This window comes from Diadema setosum, chromosome 22, assembly GCF_964275005.1.
Source record: "Diadema setosum chromosome 22, eeDiaSeto1, whole genome shotgun sequence".
Taxonomy (NCBI): domain Eukaryota; kingdom Metazoa; phylum Echinodermata; class Echinoidea; order Diadematoida; family Diadematidae; genus Diadema; species Diadema setosum.
The window spans coordinates 29,504,354-29,531,489 of NC_092706.1; the positions used below are offsets into that span (position 1 = coordinate 29,504,354).

Here is a 27,136-nt window from a genome sequence, read left to right on the forward strand (position 1 = left end):
ACGTTCAAGCCCCAAGTACACCGGTAGTATTGCACACTGCGAGAAGATTCATCAGTTATGATTTTGCTGCGGTTGATTTGTTCACATCAGTGGATGATAGGGATAATGTCAGGGTCGCCGTATGGTACCTTGACAAATAGCATTGTTCAGCCACTTATATAGGACTCAAACAGAGTGACTGTGGCTCACAAGGTACACGGCAATTGAAGTTCACTCATAATAATCAACATACACACACACAAACATGCACATGCATGCGCACGTACACACACACATGTGCACGATTTTGATACGAGGGTGTCCAAAAGTGTTGGTGTGAAAAGGTCAATACAAGTATTGCATTGTGGATCTCTTTTAAAGAGTGTTAAGAAATGGCTTACGGTCCGGTATTCTGAAGAAAATCCGAAAATGAAATAAAGGTCTGTTATTCCGAAGGTTCGTTTAATGGAAAATGATGAAAGATTCGTCATTCCGGTTCGTTAAAGGGGTGGTACAGTACTGGTGGAGATGAGAATTGGGCTTTTAACTTTTTGCGAGATACCAAGAAAACACCATGCAGAACATACCATTTTAAGAGGAATTCAAAGTCTATTTGATGAAAATCAGGTTAGGAATGACTGAAACATCCAAAAACAAAGTAAAACAAAGCGATCGTAATAAACTAAAATTAATCCAATTCTAACGTGCTGTACGTTTAATTACCAATTCCCGATACTTATCCCCATCCAATCCCCTATTTCGTCAACTAAAAACATTGAAAATTGAGCATTTTCACACCTTTCAAACTGCTGTTTTTATGTATAAATATACATTTAATTGTCTTCCAAAAATTTTGATGGCTTCTTCACTCCAAATTCCACCGTTCATTCATATCCAACACGTCAGTCGTCCGATTACCATCTCGAAAACCCCAGAATCATTTTACCTCAAAAATTATTAAAACATAATGGACCAGATATTTGGAATTCTTTACCCCCCAATTTAAAACAATGTACGTCGTTGAACATTTTCAAACGAGAACTAAAAAACACCCTCATAATCCAGTATACTTCTGATACATAAATATTCATACCACCTGGTCAACAAACACCCTAAACAATGAGTTCACGGCCATAACTGAAGTAACATTCACCTCATCACACTGATACACAAAATAACACTCAACGTACAAACCAAGATTCACCCCAGCACAATGCACACCGCACTGCACCGCATGCCCTTCGCACAATTACTTCCCACTCAATGACTGGCAAGATTTTCTTTATGTATCTCTTTATTGTGCCCTTCGCACAATTACCCCCCACTCAGTGAGTGGCAAGATTTTCTTTATGTATCTCTTTACCTGGGGCCATCTTCCTCGTCAAGCTTAGCTTATGATGATGGTCCCCTGCATTTCATTTTTATCATTTCCTATTGCTTCCTTTTATATATAATATTCGTTCTTGAAAAAAAAATGTATGTATGATCCAAACGTTACGAATATTAGCTCTGTAAATGACTATGTAAGTATTTTGTTGATTTGTTGATTTGTATTGATTTTGAAATGCAGAAAAATACTACACACTTTATTAGAATCGCTCTTTCTTCGATATCTCAGCCATTTCAAAACCAATTTTCATGAAATAAACGTGGAATTCCTCATATTATTACATGCTCTTTCATATTTCATAAGGTTTCTCATTTCTCACCAAAAAATGTTAGAAACCTATAATTAGGTCTCAACCAAAACTATACAATCCCTTTAATCAGAAACCGAAATAAGGTTTGTAATTCCGAAGACTCGTTAGTATGCAACCTCTTTTCATTATCGGATAAACGAACCTTATTTCATTTTTCGGATTAACGAACATTTTAGGTACACTATATAGGAAATTATTGTTTTTAGATTAACGCACCTTCGGAATACGAAACTTATTTCATTTTCAGATTTAAGCACCTTCGGATTAACGAAACTTATTTCATTTTCAGATTAACGAACCTTCGGAATAGCGAAACTCACCCTACGAGGTTCTCGGATTGCATTTATATTGAATAGGTATCCCAGGAGTCCTGCCACTGTCATGTCTGTTTAGTGAAGCTATATCAGTCAGGGAAACTCGATTTTCCGGAAGAGGCCGTTTTCTCGGAAAGTCGAGACAGAGCGTGGCTTTAAGTAATCGCCGAGGATTCTCATGCTGAGCGAGACTGTGCAAAGTGAATTGCGATGACTTTTCCATCTCTGACATATGGAAAAGAAATTCTATAAAGTAGTCAACATGGAGGCTCATTTTTATACGCACATAATATATGAAAGAAAATTAAATTTCTCGTCTATACTCGAAGCAAGAAAATGCGCTGCCATGTTGGCTTCGTGCTATTCAGGAAAGAAGACACATTAGTTTTCAAATGATAGCAAGGTTAGCCTTCCTCACGGAAAGTCGAGAGTTTCCCTGACGACCATTGCAAACTTTTTCATACATTTTGCGATGACTTTTCCATCTCTGACATATAATTGGAAAAGAAATTCCATAAAGTAGTCAACATGGAGGCTCATTTTTATACGCACATAATATATGAAAGAAAATTCATAATTTCTCATGTTGATGTTTATATTTTGTATTTGTTGCAGTCATGTCAATTACTTTATACACACTTGACGACATGAATTTGAATGCAAAGTATTTGTACTTATATGTTGTATATTTTCTGTTTGTTTATATGTTTTTTTCTATGGAGTATTGAATAAATAAATCCAAATCCAATCCAATTTTGAAATCAAGCATAATACTCAGACATTACATCTCTGTCTTTCTATTAAAACACCACGTTAGAAATGAGTATCGTTTACAGGAGAGCAAATATACAAAAGACGATGTACTGTATATGTGTAAAGCCTGTTTTCCCAAGTACATGTATGACTATCGAACACCCAAAAAAGGTTTATTAATATCTATAATATACAATAGTGTACTGTGGTATTGATTACCTGACGTCTCTTTCAAACTCATACATTGCCATTCAGAAACGTTGGTCATCATTCTGCATACCACTGTAATTCCATGTCCACAGCCATGTGTGTGAATTTTGTGCACATTGGACTCATTGGCAGAGAAAGATTTTTTTAAAAAGTACAATATTCTAGCAATTACACCTATTTTGTGTGGCGTGTTCAAATCCAAGGTGTATAAAAGCTACTGAAATCCTTGCATTTGATTGGCTCAATGCAAATTAAGTGTTTTGTCCGATTTGTCGGACAAAACGCTTCATGAAATGCCCCCCATTGTAGACATGCAACATGAGACATGTTATTTGGAGAGGAATAGCTTCAGGAAGAATAATCAATCCGGGATTCTTTGCTCTTGAGTCTCAGTATAAGGAAGAATATACCTCCTTTATGGTCTCAGACAAATTGGAATACTTTTGAATCTTTTTTTTTTTTTTTGTGTGTGTGTGTGTGTGTGTAGAAAAATGAGCAAAGAAAATGGGATTCCAACGGAATTCGACCCCCAGACCTCCGGATGCTAGCCCGGTGGTCTACCGACTGAGCTATAGAAATCCCTAGTACAGTGTTCGTCCCACTTAAACCTGACATAAGCCCGAAGGATAATTCAACTTGGGGATAAATGCGAGCGATCACCAAAGTGATGCAGCTTTTTGAGTAAGTCACAAATGCACAGAGAAGGAAACTGACCAGAAATGAATATGATTTATTAGTGGAAAAATGAGCAAAGAAAATGGGATTCTTTCTTCTTTTTTTTTTTTTTTGGTGGACTTGGTAGCATATTTGGTGTATAGATGATGTCCCTTCAAGTTTTTTAAGACACGAGTTTAATGTTGGTTCACACAAAATCAGCAGCAAAGGTGGACGTATTATTGCGATTTGGTACACTTCGCTCCCCCATATACATTGAGTGTTTTTCTGTCTCCTTTTTTTTTGTGTGTTTTTCAGTGGTTTTGTTTTTTGTTTTCCTGGCCATCTCTTCCAGAAGAAATCATATCAAAAATAACGAGTGAGAAGGATTTAAAATAAGAACAGGATAAACTTGTCAACAAAACTTGACGTGTTGATAGGTCTACCGAGAACATCAGAGACGGAATTTCATATTGTATGACAAATCCTGCATATTTTCACCTCTCCTTGAGATTGAGTAGCGTGTCCACAGACCTCCTCCTTTCCTTTGCTCTTCCTTTTCCATTCTTCCTTGTTCCTTTTTCCTCGTTCTTCGTCACTGGTATGCTTATTTTTCGTAATTTCTGTTATTTATGTGTTTTGTTGTTGTTGTTGCTGCTGCTGTTGTTGTTGTTGTTGCTTTGTGTGATCCGATGTATGCCTGCTCTTTTGGTCACATAGTGTCTGTGCCATAGCATAGCCATGTTACGATATATTCTATTTGCATTCTAAAACAAGCACTGTTGATAGCATGCTTGTATGTGTGCTTGTATGTTACCAGCATCACACATTTCAACGACGAAATGTACAATGGTACATTATATACATAGATCAATTTAACATAAATATATTATATTGGTATAGTGGTGTTGCTGTTTGTTTTCTTTTGAGTATTCCTCGTCCTACAAGCCTTCTTCTTCTTCTTTTTTTTTTTCACAATGGCCAAGTGTGCATTTGTTTTTGTTTGTTCTTTTTTGGCATAATACAATTTGTGCAATATCATTTTATATTGTGTTCAATAAACTGTCCTTCCCATCTAGATGAAAATCGAATTGATACCTGTACCGCTTTTATAGTGTACTTTATCATTTGATTTGATCGAAATAAATACACTATTGAATTGAATTGAAAATAGACTTTGATAACTGTCGGACAGCCTGATTTTCACATGTGCAGAAATACAATTGCATTTATTGTCAGGATAAAAAACCATGTGGGAATACAAACCATTCACACTTTCCCTCTATCATTAGCGTAACTGTTAAAGGAACTGTAGAAGGCGCTACTGCATACAATGCCTGCTCTGGTAGAATAGGGTCACCGATTTTATAATCCGTGCACACCCGTACAATTAGTAATTAGGCCTATATACATGAGTCATTAATCTAAAATTGCATAGATTTCTGTGACATGACGGTATCCACTTATTAATCTTGAAGGTCACCGCGGTGCAAAAATGATGGCTTATATAATAAAGTAAAAACATCTTGTCAAAGGACGCAGGCACTGGCGCAGATTCGCCCTACTGGAAAGAACACAGTGTCCCACAGTGTGTTCACAGTGTGTTCACAACAATAGTCGAAAACTCTCGAATTTAACAGCGTGAAGATATAATTTCACAGTGTGGTGCGGTTTTCACTGAGTGTTCACATAGTAATGCCTTGTTTCACACTGACTCACATTGTGTTCACACTGTTAAAACGCTCGAATTTAATAGTGTGAAGAGATTTCACAGTGTGGGACACTGTGTTCTTTCCAGCAGGGTGACCTCCGGAATCCCGACAGAAACTCAAGAGTCTTATCCACTATATTATTGTCACTTAAGTGCTCTCACAAATGCTTTTAAATAATGCGGCATGCCGTCACACTGTCCCAAAATCGACACAAGAAGGCCATACGAAGTTGGCGCCGAGCTTGGTCAACAGCCAGGCAACAGCCGAAGCAATTACGATGCCTACAAATGTCCACACGATGTCATCCGAACCACACAGATGTATACACGCGGTTGTGAATTCAATAGTTGTGAATTCAAAGCTTCATCCGAAGAACATCCGAAGGGCACACAAAGGTCCCAAACATGGCTAGACGACGTCGTTTTGAGATTACGATGGCTATACCGAGGGCAAAATGGACACCACGAATTTAACAAGAATAATTTATGAACCTTTGCAAGGTCTTCGGGCAGTCTGTAGGTATAGCTGACGTCACACTGTCGCGAAGTTGACATAAGATGACAATACGATCTTTATGAATACGTAATTTTCAGGTTGGCTCCGAACTTGAGCAAAAGCCCACAAACATCTTAATAGTATAATGGTGGAGATGACGATTGGGCTTTTAACTTTTTTATGAGATACGCTTGTACCAAGAAACTACTTATGAACTATATATACAGAGCGTGTCATTCTTAGATGAAAATCGGATTTCTAATAGCTGAGAAATTAAAAACAAAGTAAAACAAAGCTATCCTAATAAATGATGGGTCCCACCTCTTATCATGATTGTTCTGTTTTGGTTATCTCAGCCATTTCAAAGCTAATTTTTATCAAATAAATATTGGATTCCTCTTGGAATTACATCCCCTTTCATATTTCATAGGAGGTTTCTCATTATAACACACACACACACACACAATGTTAGAAGCCTGAAGTTAGGTCTCAACCAAAACTATACGATCTTTTGTTACCAGTCTGAGAAGCACCACTGGCGGTTATGGCTTTAAGACGCCCTCACGAATGACCCGATGTTTACACAATCACAGCCGAATTTGAAAATTTCCTTTTTCTTGTGTCCATCTTTGCTCAATTTAGGGAGAATATGACGCCTGTATAAAGACATAGAGGGACTTTACCCTTTATTTCTTTCTAGACCTATTCATGGCTGACACTATGTTCTTTAGACCAGTGTTTGATATTGCGATTGGAGGCCTCAACGTGTGACGTCACTGAGAATCGAAGCGTGAAAGCATACAAGGAAATCGTGTCCTAGATAATGGTTAGGAAGCTTGCCCAAATAACCCGCTTATTTTATGTTGATGAAACAAATAAAGAAAGCTATAACGCTCAATAAAAAAAAAAGAAATTGATTCTTAAATATTTGATTATCTACTATAATGTACACAGCCCTGGCTAGACGACAACTCTACAGAGGGAAGAAATATAATGGTACGACAGTAAACGATATGAAGAGTTTGTTTGCAAAAACTGATAAGTTCATATTTGTCAAATGGAGATATTTGCGATTAAAGGTCAAGAAAAATATAGAGAATAATAAGAAAATTTTGGCTTCTTTTGACCATAACTTCAAAAATATACCTTTATATGTAGTGACCAATATATCGTTTAAAATGTATTATTTTGTACTTTATGACAGAGACCGTACTTCATGGACTTATCGGTTCTTGCAAACAAACTCTTCATATAGAATGACAAATCTTCTTTTTTTTAATACATGGAAAGTGCAGAATCTCTTGTGATTGAGATACGCAAATATATATAGATTATGTCATTACAATCTAATATTACATGTAATCTGTAGGACCTAGTTCATGAGTTCTTTTGATGTCAAATAAAAACGATGCATTACGTTATTTGGGGGATAAAATTTCAATTTATTTGATAGGAGTCAGACTTACACTCACTGAAATAACAACACTCCTCTTGGTTATTACCTTATTCAACCCATTAATGGAGCGATTCAATCTTCCTGGCCTGTGCAGTCGTTAAGAAAAATTCGTTGATACGAACGAAGAATCAATGTACGGCCTGCTATTTCAGGCAGAAGATGCTCGAAGTACAGTGCGATATTCTACGACATGCGCTTGCATACTGCAAAATGGCCAGCTAGGTGACCATGAAATTTTCGGTTAGAGTGCAGAAGTGGTCAACTCGAATGTTCACGTTCACGTCATTCGTCATTTCGTGAAACATGTCACTCAAGTACTAGTATACGAAATGGTGAGTTACGTGACTCAAAAGGAAATTTCCATTGAGAAAAGACTTATGGGAAACAAGTTGGTTCTGTTCATATGTCACGTGTAACTCTTTATGGTTCATTCAGGGAGTACGCATACGTTCTACTGATACAGTAGACTGCAAGGTGACGGAGTGGAGGATAGGTATGATGGGGGATAAATCAAATACTGCTACCCCTACTTCGTCTGGTGATACTGCTGCTTATGGAATGAGTGATGCTTTTACAATACAACGTAAGGCGTAAGACCCGTTTATTTGTTAATTTGTTTGTTTGTTTGTTTGTTTGTTTTTATTTCTGAGCACACTTTCTTCAAATATCTCAAACCGGAGATGAGGTGGGTTGTCTTTGAGATAGGGGGTTGGAAGGAGAGCCATAAAGAGGATGCATTGTGCAGTGTGCTGGATTTTTATTATTATCATAATCATTACCATAGCATTTTTACGTGGTGGGATCTCTCAGGCAAGAAAAGCCTAGGAAAAGAGATTTTGGCATCCCACAGATAGGGGAAAGTTCAAAGGGAGGGAACGATCGAGCATAATATGCGTAGATCTCCTACACTGTATATACCCTAAGATAATGCCATGGGGGGGGGGGGGGTATGCTGGGGGAGGGGTGATGATAATGGTGATGACACCAGCTGAACTTATGATATAACATGCACACACCGACATGTAGATGAACGCATCAAACACAGTGACAATGGTAACTTACACACTCCTATTTAAGCGCAAATAGAAACCCAGACATACACAAAAACATAGAGGAAAAGTCTTGGTCATCATAGCACTCACTCATCAAATTTACGCTCAAAAACTCTTCTTGTTTGCAAAAGGGGTGGAACCAGAATCAAAATTTGATGAAGGAACGAAAAGAGGTAAAACAAAAAAGTTAAAGGATTCAATACAGCACAATGAACAAGTTTATGATAAATTGCATGTTGGGCAAACTGATACATTATATGACTTTGAATGAGTGAAGTGCCTAACCAACTGAGAAAAATGAAAGGTCATTTTTTTTTTGTACCCATGTGCACATGAGCTATGTCCAAACTGGCTTGCACTGCAACTGTCGGATATCCGTGACACGAATAGAATATTTTATTTCACCGAAGGGTTCTTTTACATTGCGGTAACACACTCGTGCTAGAAGCTGGTTGACACTACTGCCAGTCAAGGACACGGGTTCCAACTCTGAATATTGCTGTCACTACATCACCCTCGTTATGATATTTCTCGAAACGGAAGAATGGAAACTCTTGCTGCTATCATGAAGACTCCATTTTATCGATCATCACTAAATTGGCTTTTTGTGGCAGTGACTCTTGTGGTGGGCATGTCTATTGGTGTCTTCATTGCAATGGAGGATCGCCTTATGACGATTACCGTTAAAGTTGAAGGTTCGTATACGCAATTCTCGTCTTTATAGCAGACACTACTTATAATTGGGATAGGTGTGCCTTGTTATGGGGTCTTAAACACACAGCCAGGTACATAGTTCTCTATGTACAGCGTGAATAGATAAAACAATAAAGTATTTTAAACTAGCACAATAATTCTTGTCCCAATGTTATTGGAGCAAATCAGAAACCCACTTTTTCTTGTCGTTTGACAACTAATCACTTGCAAATGATATAGCAAAGAAAAAAAAGGTGAAACGATTACTCATGTCTATAAGTTCAGCATAATATACAAGTAGGCGTTTATCAAACGCTTGTTTTGTTGTCCGAAGATCATAAATTTATTATCATTATCAAATTATATTCAGGACGCCTATAATATGTACATTGATGAGAAGCAATTGAATTTCACACATATCTTACTAGATTTTCTGTTTTTACAGGAAGTAAAAAAGACCAAAAATCTTACATCCTTCCCATCAAAGTTTTGTAGTAGTGGGAAGGGTGGTACATTGTTGTTGCTAAAATATTCACGAAAATCATAATCTTTATAATAAATTTGTACGTGATCGCTTGAGAGAATTGTGTGTACACGACATCATAATCTCAGTCAATTGGCAAATGCGGTTGCGACCAATGTCATGCGACGAAAACTGTGAGATTCTCAAATTCCCCATTTTCCTTATTCCAAGTGAAATTGAGATGAAACTTCTATCATCCCTATGATTCCCATTCCTTTCAATCGTATCACCCTCAATTTAGTCATGTCAAGTTGTGTCTCTGTTGTTTGTTCCATTCTGTCTTGACCATTTTTGTGTTATGTATATTGTAATTACAGTAGGTGTCTTGATTTGAAGAAACTCTTCAGTGCTTCACAATCTACAAGCATTGCTTTTTAATGGACGTCTCAGTTCTCTTTTGCCCCTCTGAACATAACTTCTAATAAGTATGCTATGATTTACTCTGTATTATGTTTTGTTGGAAGAAAAATGAGAAAGAAATGAATGAATCATCTCTTTTGCCTCACTTAACTTCAGTTTTGTTGGTCAACTTGAATATGACGTAGAATTGAACTTTCAATGAACATGACTTAGGACACAATAAAATCGAACATGAAATATAATTCGAAAACTACCAACTCGTATATCGGTCATGTCGGTCGCAGGAATCATGTAGCATTTAGAAGAAAAGAATACTATGGCTTCTTTATACTCAATGAAAATGCGATGAAAGGCGACTATTGCCCTGTCATTTTGTGTTTTCTTTTTTTCTCACATTTCAGAGTCCCTTCAGCGTCACGTGGATTGTTCGTGGGTAAACGTCAACGAATCTAAAAAGATTTGGTAATTATGATCATGAGGAGATCAGTTTAGATTTTTTAGATGAAAATTCACATAACGTGTTATTCGTCAAGGGCGTCTCTTTTGATCTCTCTTCTAAATTGCAATGTCATCAGCCACCAATTCATTCCTGTGAATCATTCAGAATAACAATACAAACACACACACACACACACTCACACACACACACACACACACACACACATACACACACACCCACCCATATATATATATATATATATATATATATATATATATATATATATATATATATCATAATCATATATATATCTTTATATATATATATATATATATATATATCTATATCTATATATATATATATATATATATATATATATATATATATATATATATATATATATATATATATATTAATTATATGACTATTATGCAGATAACATGATATATTTGGGCCACATACTGTTTCTGTTTATGTGGTATGTGTGTGTGCGTATGATGTATAGGTGTAATATGTTTATACCCTATACAAAGTATACGTATGATCCTTATCACGATAGGGCCTACACACAGAGGCGTGCCACCGCACATAAACGTACAATGCAATACAATAATTATATTTGAAGAACGCTCTTACAAAATCTGGTATACAAATGGATTATTTTTCTGGGCAAGGCTGAGCTCATCGACTACCACTGGCTGCGTGGTGTGTTGTCCTGCAATAGTTCTATTATATCTACGAATATTCTGTCAAAGTTTCAAAATAAAGTAAGGGGCTTAAATAAGTACATTAAAGGACAAGTTCACCTTCATAGACATGTGGGTTGAGAAAATGCAGCAATATTAGTGGAACACATCAATGAGAGTTTGAGGAAAATCGGACAATCCGTTCAAAAGTTATGAATTTTTGAAGTTTCTGCTCAGTCATGGCTGGATGAGAAGACTACTAGCTTGTGATGTCATATGAGTACAACAATAGAAAGAAAGTATAAAGAAAATTCAAGATATTCTCACTTTTCTCACATAATAAAAGAACACTCAACTTCTCTCTTTCAGAAGTCAGGGGAAATATCATTACCCCTGACATAAGTCAGTAACATGTTGAAGAAATGTACACTTTATTCAAAAAGTCAATTTTTTTGAAATTCTCTTTTTATTTTCCTTGTATTGTTGTACGCAAGTGACATCATACACTGTAGTAGTCTTCTCCTCCAGCAGTGATTGCACAGATACTTTAAAACTTCATAACTTTTGAACGGATTGTCGGATTTTCCCCAAACTTTCACTGATGTGTTCCACTAATATTGTTGCCTTCACTTAATCCACATGTCTATGAAGGTGAATTTGTCCTTTAAGTATACTATCGTACATTTATCTGATTTCTTCTTTCAGTAGTTCAGTATACGACAGACTGTCTACAAAGTTGAGATTTTGATATCCAATGAAAAATATTAAGAAAACTGGAAATAATAATGATAATGTGCTTTGAAAATGTTGCCGTGACGTTGCTCCGTTGAAGCAATATTGCCTTCCACGTGTCCATCGGAGTCCCAGCTAAGAGTGTCAAACGTATATGTGTAATAGAGTTGATTAATCATCAACACCTGTCTCCACGTCCGTTTCTTCACAAATGCTAATGTGTGACAGGAAGGAGTCATCGTTAATACGAAAAACAATGTCGTGATTCCAGTCTGTGTGGTATCCATGACTAACTACACCGCTGCTTGCAGTGATTTTGGCAGTTTGGCGACATAAGGAATAGGGTTGACGTGGCTAATGTGAAGTTTGGGGAGAAAAAGAGCCTTTTAGCTGACTTGCTTCACGGCAGCCGCAATGTTTGTAGAAATTATGGAAAAAAAAACTCAGGGCTGGGCTCTGATATTTGACTTTTATACATATAGACATAATTTATTTGATGCGCTTGTTTGTTATTTGACTCATGGCTTTGGTTCATTTTTTGCACGCATGGACAATATTGTGCCTGCTCCCAACTTGCTCCTGACTTGTTCCCAGAAATAGAATGGGTAAGAGGGGGTAACCCGTTGAGGACGGACTGATTTTGCTATAACACCCATTTCCCATAGACACCTGCCCGAGTATTCTCGGGACTTGTCTTCAATAATAATAATACATATAATACGTACAATATTTCTATAGCGCTATTTTCCATTCTGATTAATTGCTCAAGGAACTTTACACCAAAGAAAAAAGACTGAAAATTTACATATACCATAAAAGAAGAAGAAGACGAAAAAGAAAACATGAAAGTCTGTCTTCAAAACGCATTGTCAAACAAATAGGATTTTAGGTTACTCCTGAAAGACGTTATGGAGCTTGAGTCTTTCAGCTCACGTGGAAGTGAATTCCACAGTGTTGGGCCAGCGTGAGCGAAAGCTCGATCGTTTCCCCAAGATCGTTTTTCCTAGAAAGCGGAATAATTATGTAAGAGACCAGAAGCTGAGGATCGGAGAGTTCGTGTAGGTTGGTATTGATGAAACAAACGTACATAGTAAATCAGGAGCTGTTCCAACATGATAAACCAGAATACGCTCCCTTACAGGCAACCAATTAAGACTCTTCAGGATAGGGGTGACGTGACTGCGTTTGCTTGACACAGAAACGATGCGTGCAGCGGCGTTTTGTAGTTTTTGTAATTGGGCAATTTGTGAGTTGATAGAAATGTACATGTATTCAATGCAGACCTCAACGTCACAAACAATATCTTATTATTATTACTATTATTATTTATTCGGCATTTGCAAAACAACACAAGTGATAACAGAGAAACAGAATAAACAAACAAAACACATGAAAGCAAAGTGTCAGGCTTTCCCTGTTGAGCTTCCCGAAGGAGCCGGGTTGGAAAAAAGCAATCAAAATCACTATGACCCTTGGGCCTCTCCAACCAACTTGAGGAAGCACATCAGGGAGTTGTTGAACATAAAAGAAAGAAAGAAATAATACAATTTGAATTAAGCGTGTACACCAGATGGATTTTTCTCTTCAAACAAGCTAAAGATATTTTGGCAAATGGGTATACATTCCACCCCCCGTATAAAAGAAAAAAAAAATCCAGTATACAAAAAAGTGTTATCAGAGTACATCTCAACAACAACAAATATCCCCTCTAACTACTACACTACAGTGTATGAAGCCAGCAGTATCATCAACATACCCCAAACCATCTTCGATACACAGTAAATATAAAAATAATTTCAAAACTTTAACTTCATCATTACCCTGAGACTACATAATCCAGCACTTTCTGTAAAATTCCCTTGTGTGGTATTACACACACCACTGTGCAATAATACATTATATATCAGACGCCAAAATTCATAAATGATATTAAATAATGTGAGGCATGAATTAAGGCATGAACATCAAAAAAAAAAAAAACTATAAAATTACTAATCAGTTAATGTTATATATGTCTTACACAAAAAATCTGAAACCCAGAGATAATCCCAATCAACTGGCGTTGCGCAAGTTGCGAGATGAAGTTAAAAACAGCACAAACAACTTGATAACAACCAGGTAAATGTACAGATGATAATGGAAAGAGTCTGTAAAAATAATTCCTGTTCAGTGCTAGGCATTCTTTCGTTTAGATTTAGGTGCAGTTGTTTATGTAATTATATAGTGAAGCATGCGACTGACTGGGAAAATAATGATAAGGAGACATAAATTGTCTCATTAAGCTGTCTTCGTTAATGCCAATGCATTAGAAGTCCGGCGAGTAGTGATGAAGAACCAAAAAAAAAAAAAAAAAAAAAAAGACATCGAACGACAGGACGAAACAGCTCTTGATCTAAAATATAAATACCCATTATTTTCCCTGTAAAATATCAGTCAGGTTTAAGCAGGACGCAATATTGCATGTTGTTCAAACCTGAATCACCTTAAAGAGCTTATGAATTGCAAATGCATGTTAATTTGTTTTGATTCATGATACACTCAACATCACTTATGTCGCAAAGCGAATATCTAGTATCTATATCTCTAGATGCATTTCCTATATCGTCATGATAATTATTTTCTACTATTTTTCTTCAGATTGCTTGTATACGCCCCCCCCCCCAAAAAAAAAAAAAAAAAACCTTCCAAATCAATATTCTGCTCATGACCTCATCTGCCGATCATTGCTAAAGTACTATTACCTAAATACGTTAAAGACAAGACACTGGAATACACCTTCCACACGACTGAGCATAGCTTATGTCCATGTTACTGATGTGACTAACAAAAGACATTGCAGGTAAACATGCAAATTACGCTCGGTGTCGGGGAAAGCGCAATCCACTGTCTGTTTTTAATTAAACCAGGGCCCCCATTAAATTTTCATAAATGATGTTGGGATAGCAGCTCTTGCTGGAATGGCAACCTCCCATAGCAACAGCCAATCAGGAAGCTGGATTCTTGTCGTTACCGCGACAATTGCCATTCCAGTAATAGTTGCTATCATATTAACTGTCAGTGACTGTTTTATGAAATGGGGCGCAGTAGTTTATCAATGATCGACAGATGAGTTTCCGAGCAGAATATTGGTTTAGAAGGTTGTTTGTTTGTTTGTTTGTTTTATGTTGGTGTATCCAAGTTATCTGAAGAAAAATGGAAGAAAAATATTATAAAACAATATATGGAACGTGTTCAGATATTGGTTACGCCGCAGTTGAGGGTATCATGAACCAAAACAAATCAACATGCATTTTGCACAACATATGTCATTTATCCTACTGCATGCAACAACATTTACCTGTCCATAGATCTGCATGCGAAATTTGTGCACATTTGACCCACTGGCACAGAAATGGTTAAATGTTCCCGTGTATACAGATTCTCAGAGAATCGTCCAACGTCGGCAATAACTTCCCTAATAATTTTCAGGAGACGAATCAGTGTGCTGTAAGCAGGGAGGTGTTGTAAGAGGGAAAAACTGGACAAATGTAACGGTTTTAAATTAGCTCATTTGAATTGTGCATCTCTGATTAAAAAAAAATGATTAAATACGTGTTGTTTTGATATCAAGCGAAACTCACTTGTATGAATACATTCAAGATTCTCTAAAATATCATGTGTAATGGTTATTGCGTTGAATGTAAAGATAGGAACAGAGCAGGAGGAGGTGTTATCTTTTATGTGAGAGAAAAAATATAATTCATACTGTTAGATTTGATTAATGTGTTGATAATCTGGAAAGCATTGTTATTGAGGTTTGTTTGTTTGTTTGTTTTTTTGTTTGTTTGTTTGTTTGTTTGTTTGTTTGTTTCATTCAATCGAGAAGATGGCTGGATAGCCCATATTCAGCTGCAATGTATGGGGTCCAGTTGGATAGAAGGCGGGACCCCTGCACCGGGTTTAACACTCTGCTCTTTGCGATGAATAATGAAGCGGGATCTTTAACGTGCATGAGTTTTGACTCTCTCATACACAGGACCTCCATTTTATGTCCTATCCAAGGGACAGAGTGTTTGCCTCTTATACTATAGGGGCTGTATGATTGCATACAACATTGCTCAGTAGGACCCGGGAATCGAACCGGGGTCCTTTGGATCGTGGGGCAGAGTGAGGCACTTCCGACTGAGCTAACTCACCGTCCTTATCCGCGTCCCATGATTATTGTTGATAGACCGCTAAATTCTAATGTCGCGGCTGTTCTCCAGTCTCTTGAAATAATGATAGAGAAAATTAATGTATCCAACAGTGAAAGCATTGATCTAGCTGACATGAATCGTGACATTCTTAAAAACAGATTAAGCTTCTCATGCCTTAGAAGTATTTGTGTGAAATAACGGAAAAGTTTTATATTTTCATAAAATTATCACTTTCCTCACCCGAGTTACCGTTGATACTTCGTAAGCAATACTTGGACTCAAGCGAGAGAGAGAGAGAAAAAAAAAGGACATGCAAATGTGGATGAGATAGCTTTCACTGATCATTATCTCGTTTACTTTACCACAGGTAAAAGATAACTATGAATAAAGAAAATAAATGTAAGCACAACATTGGGGGAAATATTAAAAAAGTAAAAGTAAAACGTACGGAAGATGCTGCTGCCATATCGTTGGAAGAATAATAACATGAGCAGTGTAACAAATGTCTATGATTCTTTTGAAAATACACATTTATGTATTCCTGACAGACATGCACCTGTATAATTAAAGAAGAAAATATCGTATTAGGAAAAAAAAGAATCACCTTGGATTAACAATTGTATCTCATTACTGATCTGACAAAGGAACGGAAAAAAGAGCAAAACGACGCTGATGACTGGAGATGCTATAGAAATGAATTAGGTTACATTCGTCAAGCCAAGAAATATTATTTACTCCGTAGAATGAAAGTATAATGGTTAGGCAGGTGATATTTGGAAATCATTGAAGTGTTTGATGCCAGAAAAATAATATAATTCTGTGAAAATATCTAAAATTGAGAATGATAATGATGGTATCGACGATAAACCTGGAATTGCTGATTGTGTTTATTCTCATTCTACAGAAATAGAATCTGCAGTTCAAAGTAGTACTGCGCCCCCTGTTGGTCGAAATGAAAAAATTATAAGAAGCCCAACAAGTTTCTTTTTGATCAAGTTCGTCGACACCAATTAAGTTCTCAAGGTTTATAGATATAAACAGTTTAGAAGAAAAGAAAACTTGCTGGCCTGATAACACACCTGACATGTTCTGCAAAATAATTGTTAATCAAATTGTTGAACCTCTTGAAACTACTATAAACTTTTGGGAGCAAAGAGTCGTCCCTTTGCAATGGAAAAGTCTCGTGTTATTCCAGTATCTAAATCAGGCAAGAAATGTGATATTAGTAATCATAGACCAACATCCGTTCTTTCAGTGACAGCTACAATTTTTGAAAATGTAGTGTTGAATCAACTTTACACTTATCTGTTCTTTTGAATAGTAAAGCTACGGCTTGTTGGACAGGACAGTTCGATCCTACACTAGTGGTTCCGCAAATACTAATACTAATACTTGTGTAAACGAGATTCAGGCCAGCTCACAAAATGATGCATTGCGGAATACCTCTGGGGTCTACAAGCAAAAACCTTGGTCCACTGTTATCTGTGTAAACGATCTACCTTCGTGTTTGAACACATGCAAAACGTTATTTACGCCGATGACACTTGTCTTTTTCGTGCCAGCGCAAATCCCAAGACACTAACTGATTCATACAATGAGAATTTGTCACCTGTTGATTCATGGTTGAAAAGAAACAGACTTGCCTATTATAGAATGTGGAAAAGACTTAGAGTGAATTCCTTTTGATTTGAACAACGAAACGAATTAGGCCGATTCCAAATTTTGTATTCAGAATGTTTCACTCAAACGTGTTATACTCACTGGAGTTGACATTGATGACCATTTGAATTGGGATAAGCATACTGATTGTGAGAAAGAATACAGCAAAAGACATTACTTATTGAAAAGGTTAAGACCCTATGTTACACAAGAAACTTCTTTGAAGGGATGGTACATTATTGGTGGAGACGAGAATTGGGCTTTTAACTTTTTGCGAGATACCAAGAAAACACTTATGAAATAGTACAGAGCATACCATTTTAAGAGGAATTCAAAGTTTATTTGATGAAAATCGGATTTGGAATGACTGAAACATCTAAAAACAAAGTAAAATAGAGCGATCGTAAAAAAGTGTGGGTTCCACACTTATTAGAATCGCCCTGTTTTGGATATCTCAGCCATTTTAAAACCAATTTTCATCAAATAAACGTTGAATTCCTCATGGAATTACATGCTCTTTCATATTTCATAAGAGGTTTCTCATTATTTCACCCAAAAATGATAGAAACCTGAAATTAGGTCTCAACCAAAACTATACGATCCCTATAATATGTTTAAATCTGTAATCCAAAACAGGTATGACGACTGTAGCATAATATGGGGGAATGCTGGGAAGGGTGTTTAGGAAAGTTACAACTTATATGGGCACTAAGGGTGATTCTTAAAGTAGAATGGAGATTTTCTAGTCACATAGTAGAAGAGTGTTTAAAGATTTATAAACTGTCATGTACAAGATTGTCAAAAAAATGACGCCTGTTGAGTTTATGAAGTATTTTGTATTCAGACAATCTTATTATGGTTTAAGAAAACATAAGAATTCGGAATTATCAGGACCTCGTGCAAACTTCAAGAATAGGAGCCTATTCAACAGAGGAATTATGCAATGAAATCAGTTTCCTGTGAACTCGAAAAAGAAGTCATTCGCATGATTAAAAATGTTTGTTTAGGTGTCGGACTGAAATGGCGTCCAATTTTCTGTGCATTAAATAAATCATATTTGATGAATAGGAATACAGATACATAGATATTCAGTATTTTGCTATAAATGGACGTGGGAGGGGATGAGGGAGGGTAAATGTTTTGAGTTTTCTTTGTATTATTATCAATGTATTATATTATTGGCTTTGTTTGTATGTCTTATATCTCTTGTTACGGTATAATGTTTTTGCATGTATTGATGTATGTGTTGTTTTTTTTTATCGGCACGGATCAGCTGAATAACAGCCATTGGCTGAAGCAGGTCCCATATATGAAAATAAAATAAACTGAAATTGAACTGAATATAGTAATCAGGACCATAAATGTATCCCTAAAGCTGGATCCATGGATCATGATCATATAACAGTCTTTTGGGATCTTTCTGTATATTCTGTATTTTGATTTAACCTTTGTCTCCTTTTTTAATGTATTTATTTCTTGGATTTCCTTAACTGCAGGGGCAGGGTTTCGTCGTTGGCATCAGCAAAGCGCGAAGGCCTAATCCAAGTGTTCCAGCCCGACACGCCGCCCCGTAAAATGAAAACATCGGAGAAGATGTCAGTCATTGTTGAAAACAACCAAACCTGGCCAGTTCCAAAAGTGAGAACATGTTCTATCGTCGGTAATGCTGGTATCCTTGACGACAGCGTTTGTGGTGACGTCATAGATGAAGCGGACATGGTCATCCGTCTGAACCTGGCATACTTTGGCGGGAAATATGGTCGAGACGTTGGGTCGAAGGTTAACATTATGACGCTGAATTTGAGCCTGTACAAGGCAGTAACACGGTGTTTCAGGAAACATCCTGTCCATTTAACTTACGAAAAATACACAGAAAAGTGTCGGGATTTATTTGACAGACTTCAAGCTGTCAACGGCAGCATTTTGTGGCATTTCAAGCCACTAGGACATTTCAAGGAATTCCAAAAAGCCCTAACGTCTCTGCACAAGATTGGCATCCATGTCTCTTTTGCATACAGTCCCAAAAGGCCAGTGTCGGTCGCACGAAGGTATGAATCATACAAGTGTTCCCATCGCATTTTGTTTGGTGTCGGTTTCAGGCTTTCTATGTTCATGACATCTCCATCTTTATCACTCTTTCGTATTTATATGCATGTACACGATGTAATTTTGAGCAACTAGCACTGATAGTGCTCCCTCTTTCCTCTTTTTTACTATCTTTCTTTTGTTAAAAGTCCCTATATTCTAATTACACAAATTTATGAGTATGCCTACATAATATTGTTAATTGAAATTTACACACATAAATAATATATACCCACACATTACGAATCATTGTTGCTGACTCTGCCCGCCGGACTTTTCAAAAACCAGAAAATTGTTGGATATATATGGTGAAAAAAAAAAAAGAATAAGAAAAGCGACGTGTAAGTGAAAACACATGATTTGTTCTACAAAGAGGCATTGAAAATAAAAAGAATCATGGATCAACTTACAGTTTTTGAAAGCTGCTCAGATATTGGCAGGGAATGTTTGTAACACGATGTAGGTCCCATACATTTAAATAATCCTTAGAATAAACAAAAAGTTGGAAAAAAACCCCAATGTAAGGTGTTCCTGGAAGTTTGATTAATGTATATCATGTTTCATACATGAAAAGCAACTTGTTTTACATCAGTCCTGAGATTTGGGAGGGGTGAATGGTACGCGATCTTCTCAAACTATAGCTACACTTATAGGGGCCGTGAAAAGATTGTCCTCTCAAACTCAAATAAGGAGATATACGAAAGAACGCCTCCAGCGTCCAAATACAGAAAATTTTGCAGAGGAGTCCTACTCAGCACAGCTTATTCATAAAATCTACATCGTATCTCTCGAAGTAGAACCAATTAGGAGGTTCGAGGCTCGAACCCCCTTCGTTCTATCAAGTTGGTATTGCAAATATTCGAAGATTTCAGTAATATAGCAGTATTTATTTATTCATTATTAGACAGAATAACAGGGCTCGTGTTGGTCCTCGCACAATCAAAAGTATGACACATAGGCGCAAGGGGGGGGGGGGGTTCGGACAGGGATGTGTCCCTCTCAATTTTTATAGCTTAATATATATATATATTTTTTCTTTTGTTTGACATCATTTTGATAGAATACGGACCTGAAATATGTCACCTGTATAGTGGATAAGACTCCTGGCTCCCAATCGGAGGACCCGAGTTCGATTCCCGTCCAGTGCTTACGTCCTTGGACAAGTTGTTTTTACCAACTATAATACGTCCCACTCGACCCAGGTCATTGCAGGTGTATAAATGGGTACCTGGCCTGGCGATGCTAGGGTGATAATAATGGGCCTTCTGGTAGAGCAGTGGCAACACCGAAGAGGCTACCCTGATTAAATAAGACCTTATCATATTATTATTATCATTATTAAATCAAATACGGGGAAAATCTGCCCCCCCCCCCCCCATCATGAGGCTCTGCTTGAATTCTCCGCACTGGTGTCACCATGAGGATAGTATGGTGTGTGTGGGGCGGGGGAGGGGGTAACTAAACGGCTAATAGCAAGTTAATAGAAAGTCTGGCCATTTCCATTAGTTGTGACAAAATTAGCTAAAAAACTACAGCATTTTAAGGGAAAGTTGACTCTGTATATTTAAATGTGACGCCTGTGATGGGGAGCTTAAAGAGATTGTACAGTATTTGTTGGAGATGAGGATTGAGATTTAGACTTTTTGCGAGACACTAAGAAACCACTTGTGAAATATTACAGGGCATACCATTCTAAGAGGAATTCAAAGTTTATTTGATGAAAATCGATTTTGAAATGGTGGAGATATCCAAAAGCAAAGTAAAACAAAACGATCCTGATAAAAGTTGGGTACCATATTTTATTCAAATTGCTTGTTTTGGATATATCTGTCATTTAAGAACCAATTTTCATTAAATAAAATCTTGAATTTATTCCTCTTTAAATTACATCCTCTTTCATATTCTATGAGAGGTTTCTCATCATCTCATCGATAAAAGTTAAAGTTGAAACAAAGTCTCAAATGAAATTATTCATCCCTTTAAGAGACTTGACTGCTTTATGAAAGAAAGTTGATTGTTTAATTTTCAGGTGGGGTCACTGACATGGAGGAATAGCCAACTGAGAGTCCGACACCCACAAGTCATGCAGCCCACGAGTCATAGAGCCCGCGAGCCACACAGCCCACTAACTCGAAATAAAGACACAACTATGAAGGCCAATGAGTCCGACGCTAGCCAAACAAGGCCTACGAGACCGACATTGATATAGACCTACATAGGTTTTTTTTTTTTTTCCTAGTGTCGGACATATGGGCCTAATTCGCCTTTTGTCTTGCTCTTGGGCCTAATTTGCCTCCTGTCAAGCTCATGGGCTGTATGACTTGTGGGCTGTCTGACTCATAAACTGTGTGACTCATTAACTTTTGTTTTTAATTTCGAACTCATGGGCCGTATGACATGTGGGTGGGGGGCTCGTATGATGACCCGGCCATCTTGGGGGGGGGGGGAGGTATAAAGACCAAGGTATCCTATGAGAAAGTAGCCTTTTGACAAGGCCTTGTGGCTGAAGATTGAGACTAACTCGCCACACCGATCACCGTGGTGGCACTGATCGCCCTTATTTTTCTCAACCGACAAAAATATGATCTTTTAGCAAGACTGTTAAGTAAATACGGCAGGGAGAAAAAGCACTAAATATGGCTGGGAAAAGAAAAAAAAATCTCCCATAAGGGAAATCAGATACCAGTCAAACTTTGCGACAAACATGGGTGGGATATTATTACAAAACAGTGTCGCACTATTGAATAGACACATTAGCGTGCTTTAGAAAATAATGACCTCAATGTAGCTTGCCATGCGGCTTTAATCGTTATTCATATTTTATACAGTGGAGCTGGACAGTCGTCACGACGTTCAAATAGTATGACAAATCGTTTACTCCAACAGTTATATTCATCATTTTTACATTCCTCGCTTTCTCGACCTGTTCGGGTATCAGAGGGGGAGATGGCAAGCTGTGAGATCTTCTCGACCTCTCGGATCCGACGAGGTGAGAAGACAAGCTGTCGGGTCTCACCTTTTTGTTTTCTCGGACCCGAAATATAACGTCGACCCCATTGTCAAAAGTTCAGAAGGGAGGTGTATGGTCTCTTCCCACCTCCCTGGTTCAAAAGGGAGGTCATGTTGATTGCTGCTTTCATAGGTCTTTTGTCCAGTCTATGTCCGCCTCGTAAAGCACGAAAATGTGAAAAAGGGTGTTTTCAGGAAACCAACTGACCGTGTTAGGAATTCATAACAGAAGAGCCAACATAGGTTAAGGTTCTTAGCTGCTGGTTAGGGGTCTTAGGGTGCGTTCGAGCGCTCACCTAAAACGAACTGTACCGTAACGTACCCGCGCCAGAGGAGCGCTCCGACGCTCTTAAAGTGTACCGTACCGTACTGTACCGAGCCAAAAGTGGACCAGGGGGGTGTTTCATAAAGCTGTTCGTAAAGTTACGAACGACTTACAAGTGACTGGTGATCAGTTCTTCTGCTGAATTATGGAAATTCTGATAAGTATAGTACAGAAGAACTGATTACCAATCACTCGTAAGTTGTTCGTAACTTTACGAACAGCTTTATGAAACACCCACCTGTTCCCGATGTGCTCCAAAAGCGTACCAAAAGCGTACCAAAAGTTCGCTGTAAAGCATGCGCGTATCATGCGCATACGTCACAATGCAAAGACATCATTCTCTTTGTTCGGGACAGCTGTAGGTAGTTCAAGCGCCAGGTGGATGACATTCTTGCTACAAAAAATGCGTGACCTTTTCTAAAAATGACTCGTGAGGTACGCTTTCTCGACAGAGCGCTCGAACGCTTCAAATCTGGCACAGTTCGGTACGGTACGCTTTGGTTCAGTTCGCGTTGGTTCGCTTTAGAGCGCTCGAACGCACCCTTAGTAATGAGGGATCCGTCAGAGATATAATGATGCCAGTAACGAGAAATGAAGAGAAAATAACACTGGGGATGGTCACATGGACGTATGAAAGAAACATCAAAGCAAACAATAGATGTATAAACTAAATTTCTGAATCTCCATAGCAAATTAAAGGCATTAATAAGTTGTGGCATGATCATTCCTCATTGCATTTAACGTAGCTCATAGGCACATCCAATATTGAAATGACTTTCGGGATAATTCAGATTAACACGTTGATTTAGCGGATGATAATATAATTATCTGTATTGATTGTTGGTTTAGATGTATGAAAAACAGACATTAACCGCAAACACACATAAAATGCAACCTCCCCGAGGATTCTTGGTTCATGAGCTGATGAGGTTAGATTTAACATAGCTAGTATATAAGCAGGTTAAAAGGGAGTGTTTCACTATACCCAGTGCTCCTCTTTGTCCAAGGTTACCCTACTCTCAGATCGCAGAATTTCAGATTTGTTGTACTTCGTACTTTCGCTGGCTTCATGATAAGGGCGCTGTTGCTATAATCCAGTAATTATTATATCGATGATTCATAAGCGTGTCAGAGATGCACGTACACGTATGTGTTCACAATACAATCATGTTGTCCCTACGAATATGTAGGGTCCTATACGTATTTACATCCCATGATTTTGTTCATGTTTGTTTCTTTGTCCCTTACTAACCCTAACCCTCCCAACATCCATGTTTCTTTGGGTAGCTCGTTTCACTTATCCTGGAATCATCATGTTTGTTTGTTTTTTTGTTTGTTTTTTACACTGGGCAGGGTCTTCAAACTACCATCTCCGTCCACTGGTATTGCCATTTTCACCGCGGCTACCCAGTTCTGCAGTGAGATCCGCCTCTTCGGTTTCTATCCGTTTTACCAAGATCCGACAAACCGAACTCTGAGGTACCACTATTACGATGAGATGCAGTTGAACTACACGAAAAACAAACATAAAATGCCACACGAGTTTGAACTGCTCATGAATATGGAAAAGAGAGGCGTTCTCCGTGTCATTAACGATTGTGCGGGAAAGTGGGATAACCGAATATTAAGATGCAAACAGCAAAATTCTTAGACTATCCCGGGAAAATCCCAGGACTAAAATAATTGTGTTCAGACAAAAAGTGCAACAGTGCTTTGACTAAATGACTTGACGAGGTAACATGAGCCTTCTGGTATTACAAGTGCATCAAATTTATATTATCAACTGTTTGTTCACTCAATCATTTAAGTTAAAACTCCCTGTTCCTTTATGAAAAGAATACAGAGTCAAAACACAAATGATAGGAGTTTTCTAAAGGCCCAACAAAATAATGAAACAGGAGCATAATAATGGAACTATTTATTTCACGTCTTTATGAAGGAGTGATATCATTGTGTAATGTTCAAATTGGACAATGTGGTGGTAACGATATAGCCTTGCGCTGCATGTATTCACTGGAACACAAATCTTCATAACTTTCTCATCATTTTAATGTTTAAAAAAAAAACGCGTCTTACATCCTTATCATCAAATTATTGTAATGCACCTGTGATTATGGAGCTGTTCTGGGGACGGTTTGATACTACATGATATTGAAATAACGGACTTTTATACGTCATTATATGATATGTTTGTGTATACTTAAAACAAAGAAAAACTTGTATCGTAATAATCTAATTTAATTTATTGCTGCAAACACAATCCCTTGTCTATGAAGCTTTCAGATTCCACATTAGTTTACATTCGTATATATTTCGAAAACCTCTATACCACCATTCCATACGTTGATTAAGTGGAAAATTTTACTTGCAAAATGTAGTTGAACGTAGTCCTGTAAGATGGAGTAATTGGGGCTTAGTATCAAATACTGTGTGGCGATGTGTGTGTGAGAGAGTAAGGTTGTGTGTGAGAGGATTAATGTGTCTGTGTGTGCGTGCGTGTGTATGTGTGTGTGATAATGCGACACGGGGAAGGAATCTTATGGTGAAATAAAGGTCGCTTCTTCTTACCTTTAACTGTCAGTAAATTAGGTTAAAAACAAACAAACAAACAAATATGTGGTCAAACATTTTCATTTACTACGCAAAATATTTATTTCTTCCGTGCATTTTTTAATGTCATAGGATAGTAACATGAAAACAGGCAAGTTATGCTTAGTCAAGGAAAAAGTGCATTCCCATGCATGTCTTTTGCTCATTACATGAATAGTACTGTAACAATTATGATTCGCATATGACGTCACTTGCAGAATATCGGTTTTGATGTTGTTTTTGTGGGCGTATCCAGGTAATCTTGTAGAAATCTGTTTAGTAGAAAAGAATATTCCAAAAATATATACGATGTTTGTATTCAGATATTCATTCGACCGTACGAGTAATGTTGAGGGTATATCAATACGAATCGACATACATTTGCAATAATATCATGGTTCCCCTGAAATAATCATGACTGTACTTACTTCCCATTCAGCCTCTGTACCCTACGTTACCTTGTGTGTCATCTGTTATCCCTTAAGCAATTACAGATCATGATTATGAGGAAATACGTGACTTCTGCGCTGGTACCTGTTGTACTACGCCAATGTACAATATATTATGATATGCATTTGTATCTTAGTTCCTTCCATTTTACCTGTTCATTTTTTCAGAGTATCATCACTAAAAGAATTTAATCATTGCTACCTCATAACAGATAGAAGTCTGATATTATATATACATGCATATATATATATATATATATATATATATATATGTATATATATACATATATATACATATATACAATATATATATATATATATATATATATATATATATATATATAATAATAATAATAATAATAATAATAATAATAAAAGGTACAAAAATGAAATGAAAGACTTCTTCATTTATGTGTGCAATTTTTACCAAAAAGTGCATACATTTACCAATATAGATATTTGTACAGGGGCGGGAAGAGTGGAATGGTGATAACGAAATCTATTCACACTGACATGGATACACAGACACAACTCGATGTATACTCATACACAATGGTCGGTTATTCACTCCCGACACGCAAATACAAACACACATATACCAAAAAAAGAAAAGCAAAATACGCAGAGAAAAACACACACATATACTGGATATAATGATTATTGATTTAGTGATTCCTGTATTATCATTGTACATGAACATACATGTACATGTATATATACATGCATTGTTGGAGCCATACATATACATAGGCATCAGTTGTTAACAAAATATTTTTTCTTCATTGCCTTTACACAATGTACAGCAGAAATGTATCAGCAATACAATCGTACAATGAATGCAGCCCTCGTTCATAATACACACAGAAAAAAAAATGGGGGGGGGGGAGGGATGACTTGCGTAGAAATAGGATAATAGAAATGAGAAAGGGAAAGGAGAGGTCTGCTTTCGCTAAATGCTTACACAAAGTTAGTTCACCTGGATCACAGATCAGTAAAGGCATGACAAAATATTTCTCTGCATATCATTTTTATGCTTCTTATTATGAAAATAAATGAAATTTGTCTTTTTTTTAAGTTGAGTGATAAT

The 27,136-nt window shown here is 37.1% G+C and overlaps 1 protein-coding gene across 1 annotated transcript; it reads left to right on the forward strand.

The window, feature by feature from the left end:
* The first annotated feature begins 5,505 nt into the window (after positions 1-5,505).
* Positions 5,506-24,733, forward strand: LOC140245288 (alpha-2,8-sialyltransferase 8B-like). The gene is made up of 3 exons (XM_072324873.1): positions 5,506-5,642; positions 19,089-19,640; positions 24,365-24,733. The coding sequence occupies exons 1-3, from the start codon at positions 5,506-5,508 to the stop codon at positions 24,660-24,662; spliced, it is 987 nt and encodes a 328-aa protein (XP_072180974.1). The 3' UTR covers positions 24,663-24,733.
* The last annotated feature ends 2,403 nt before the right edge of the window (positions 24,734-27,136 follow it).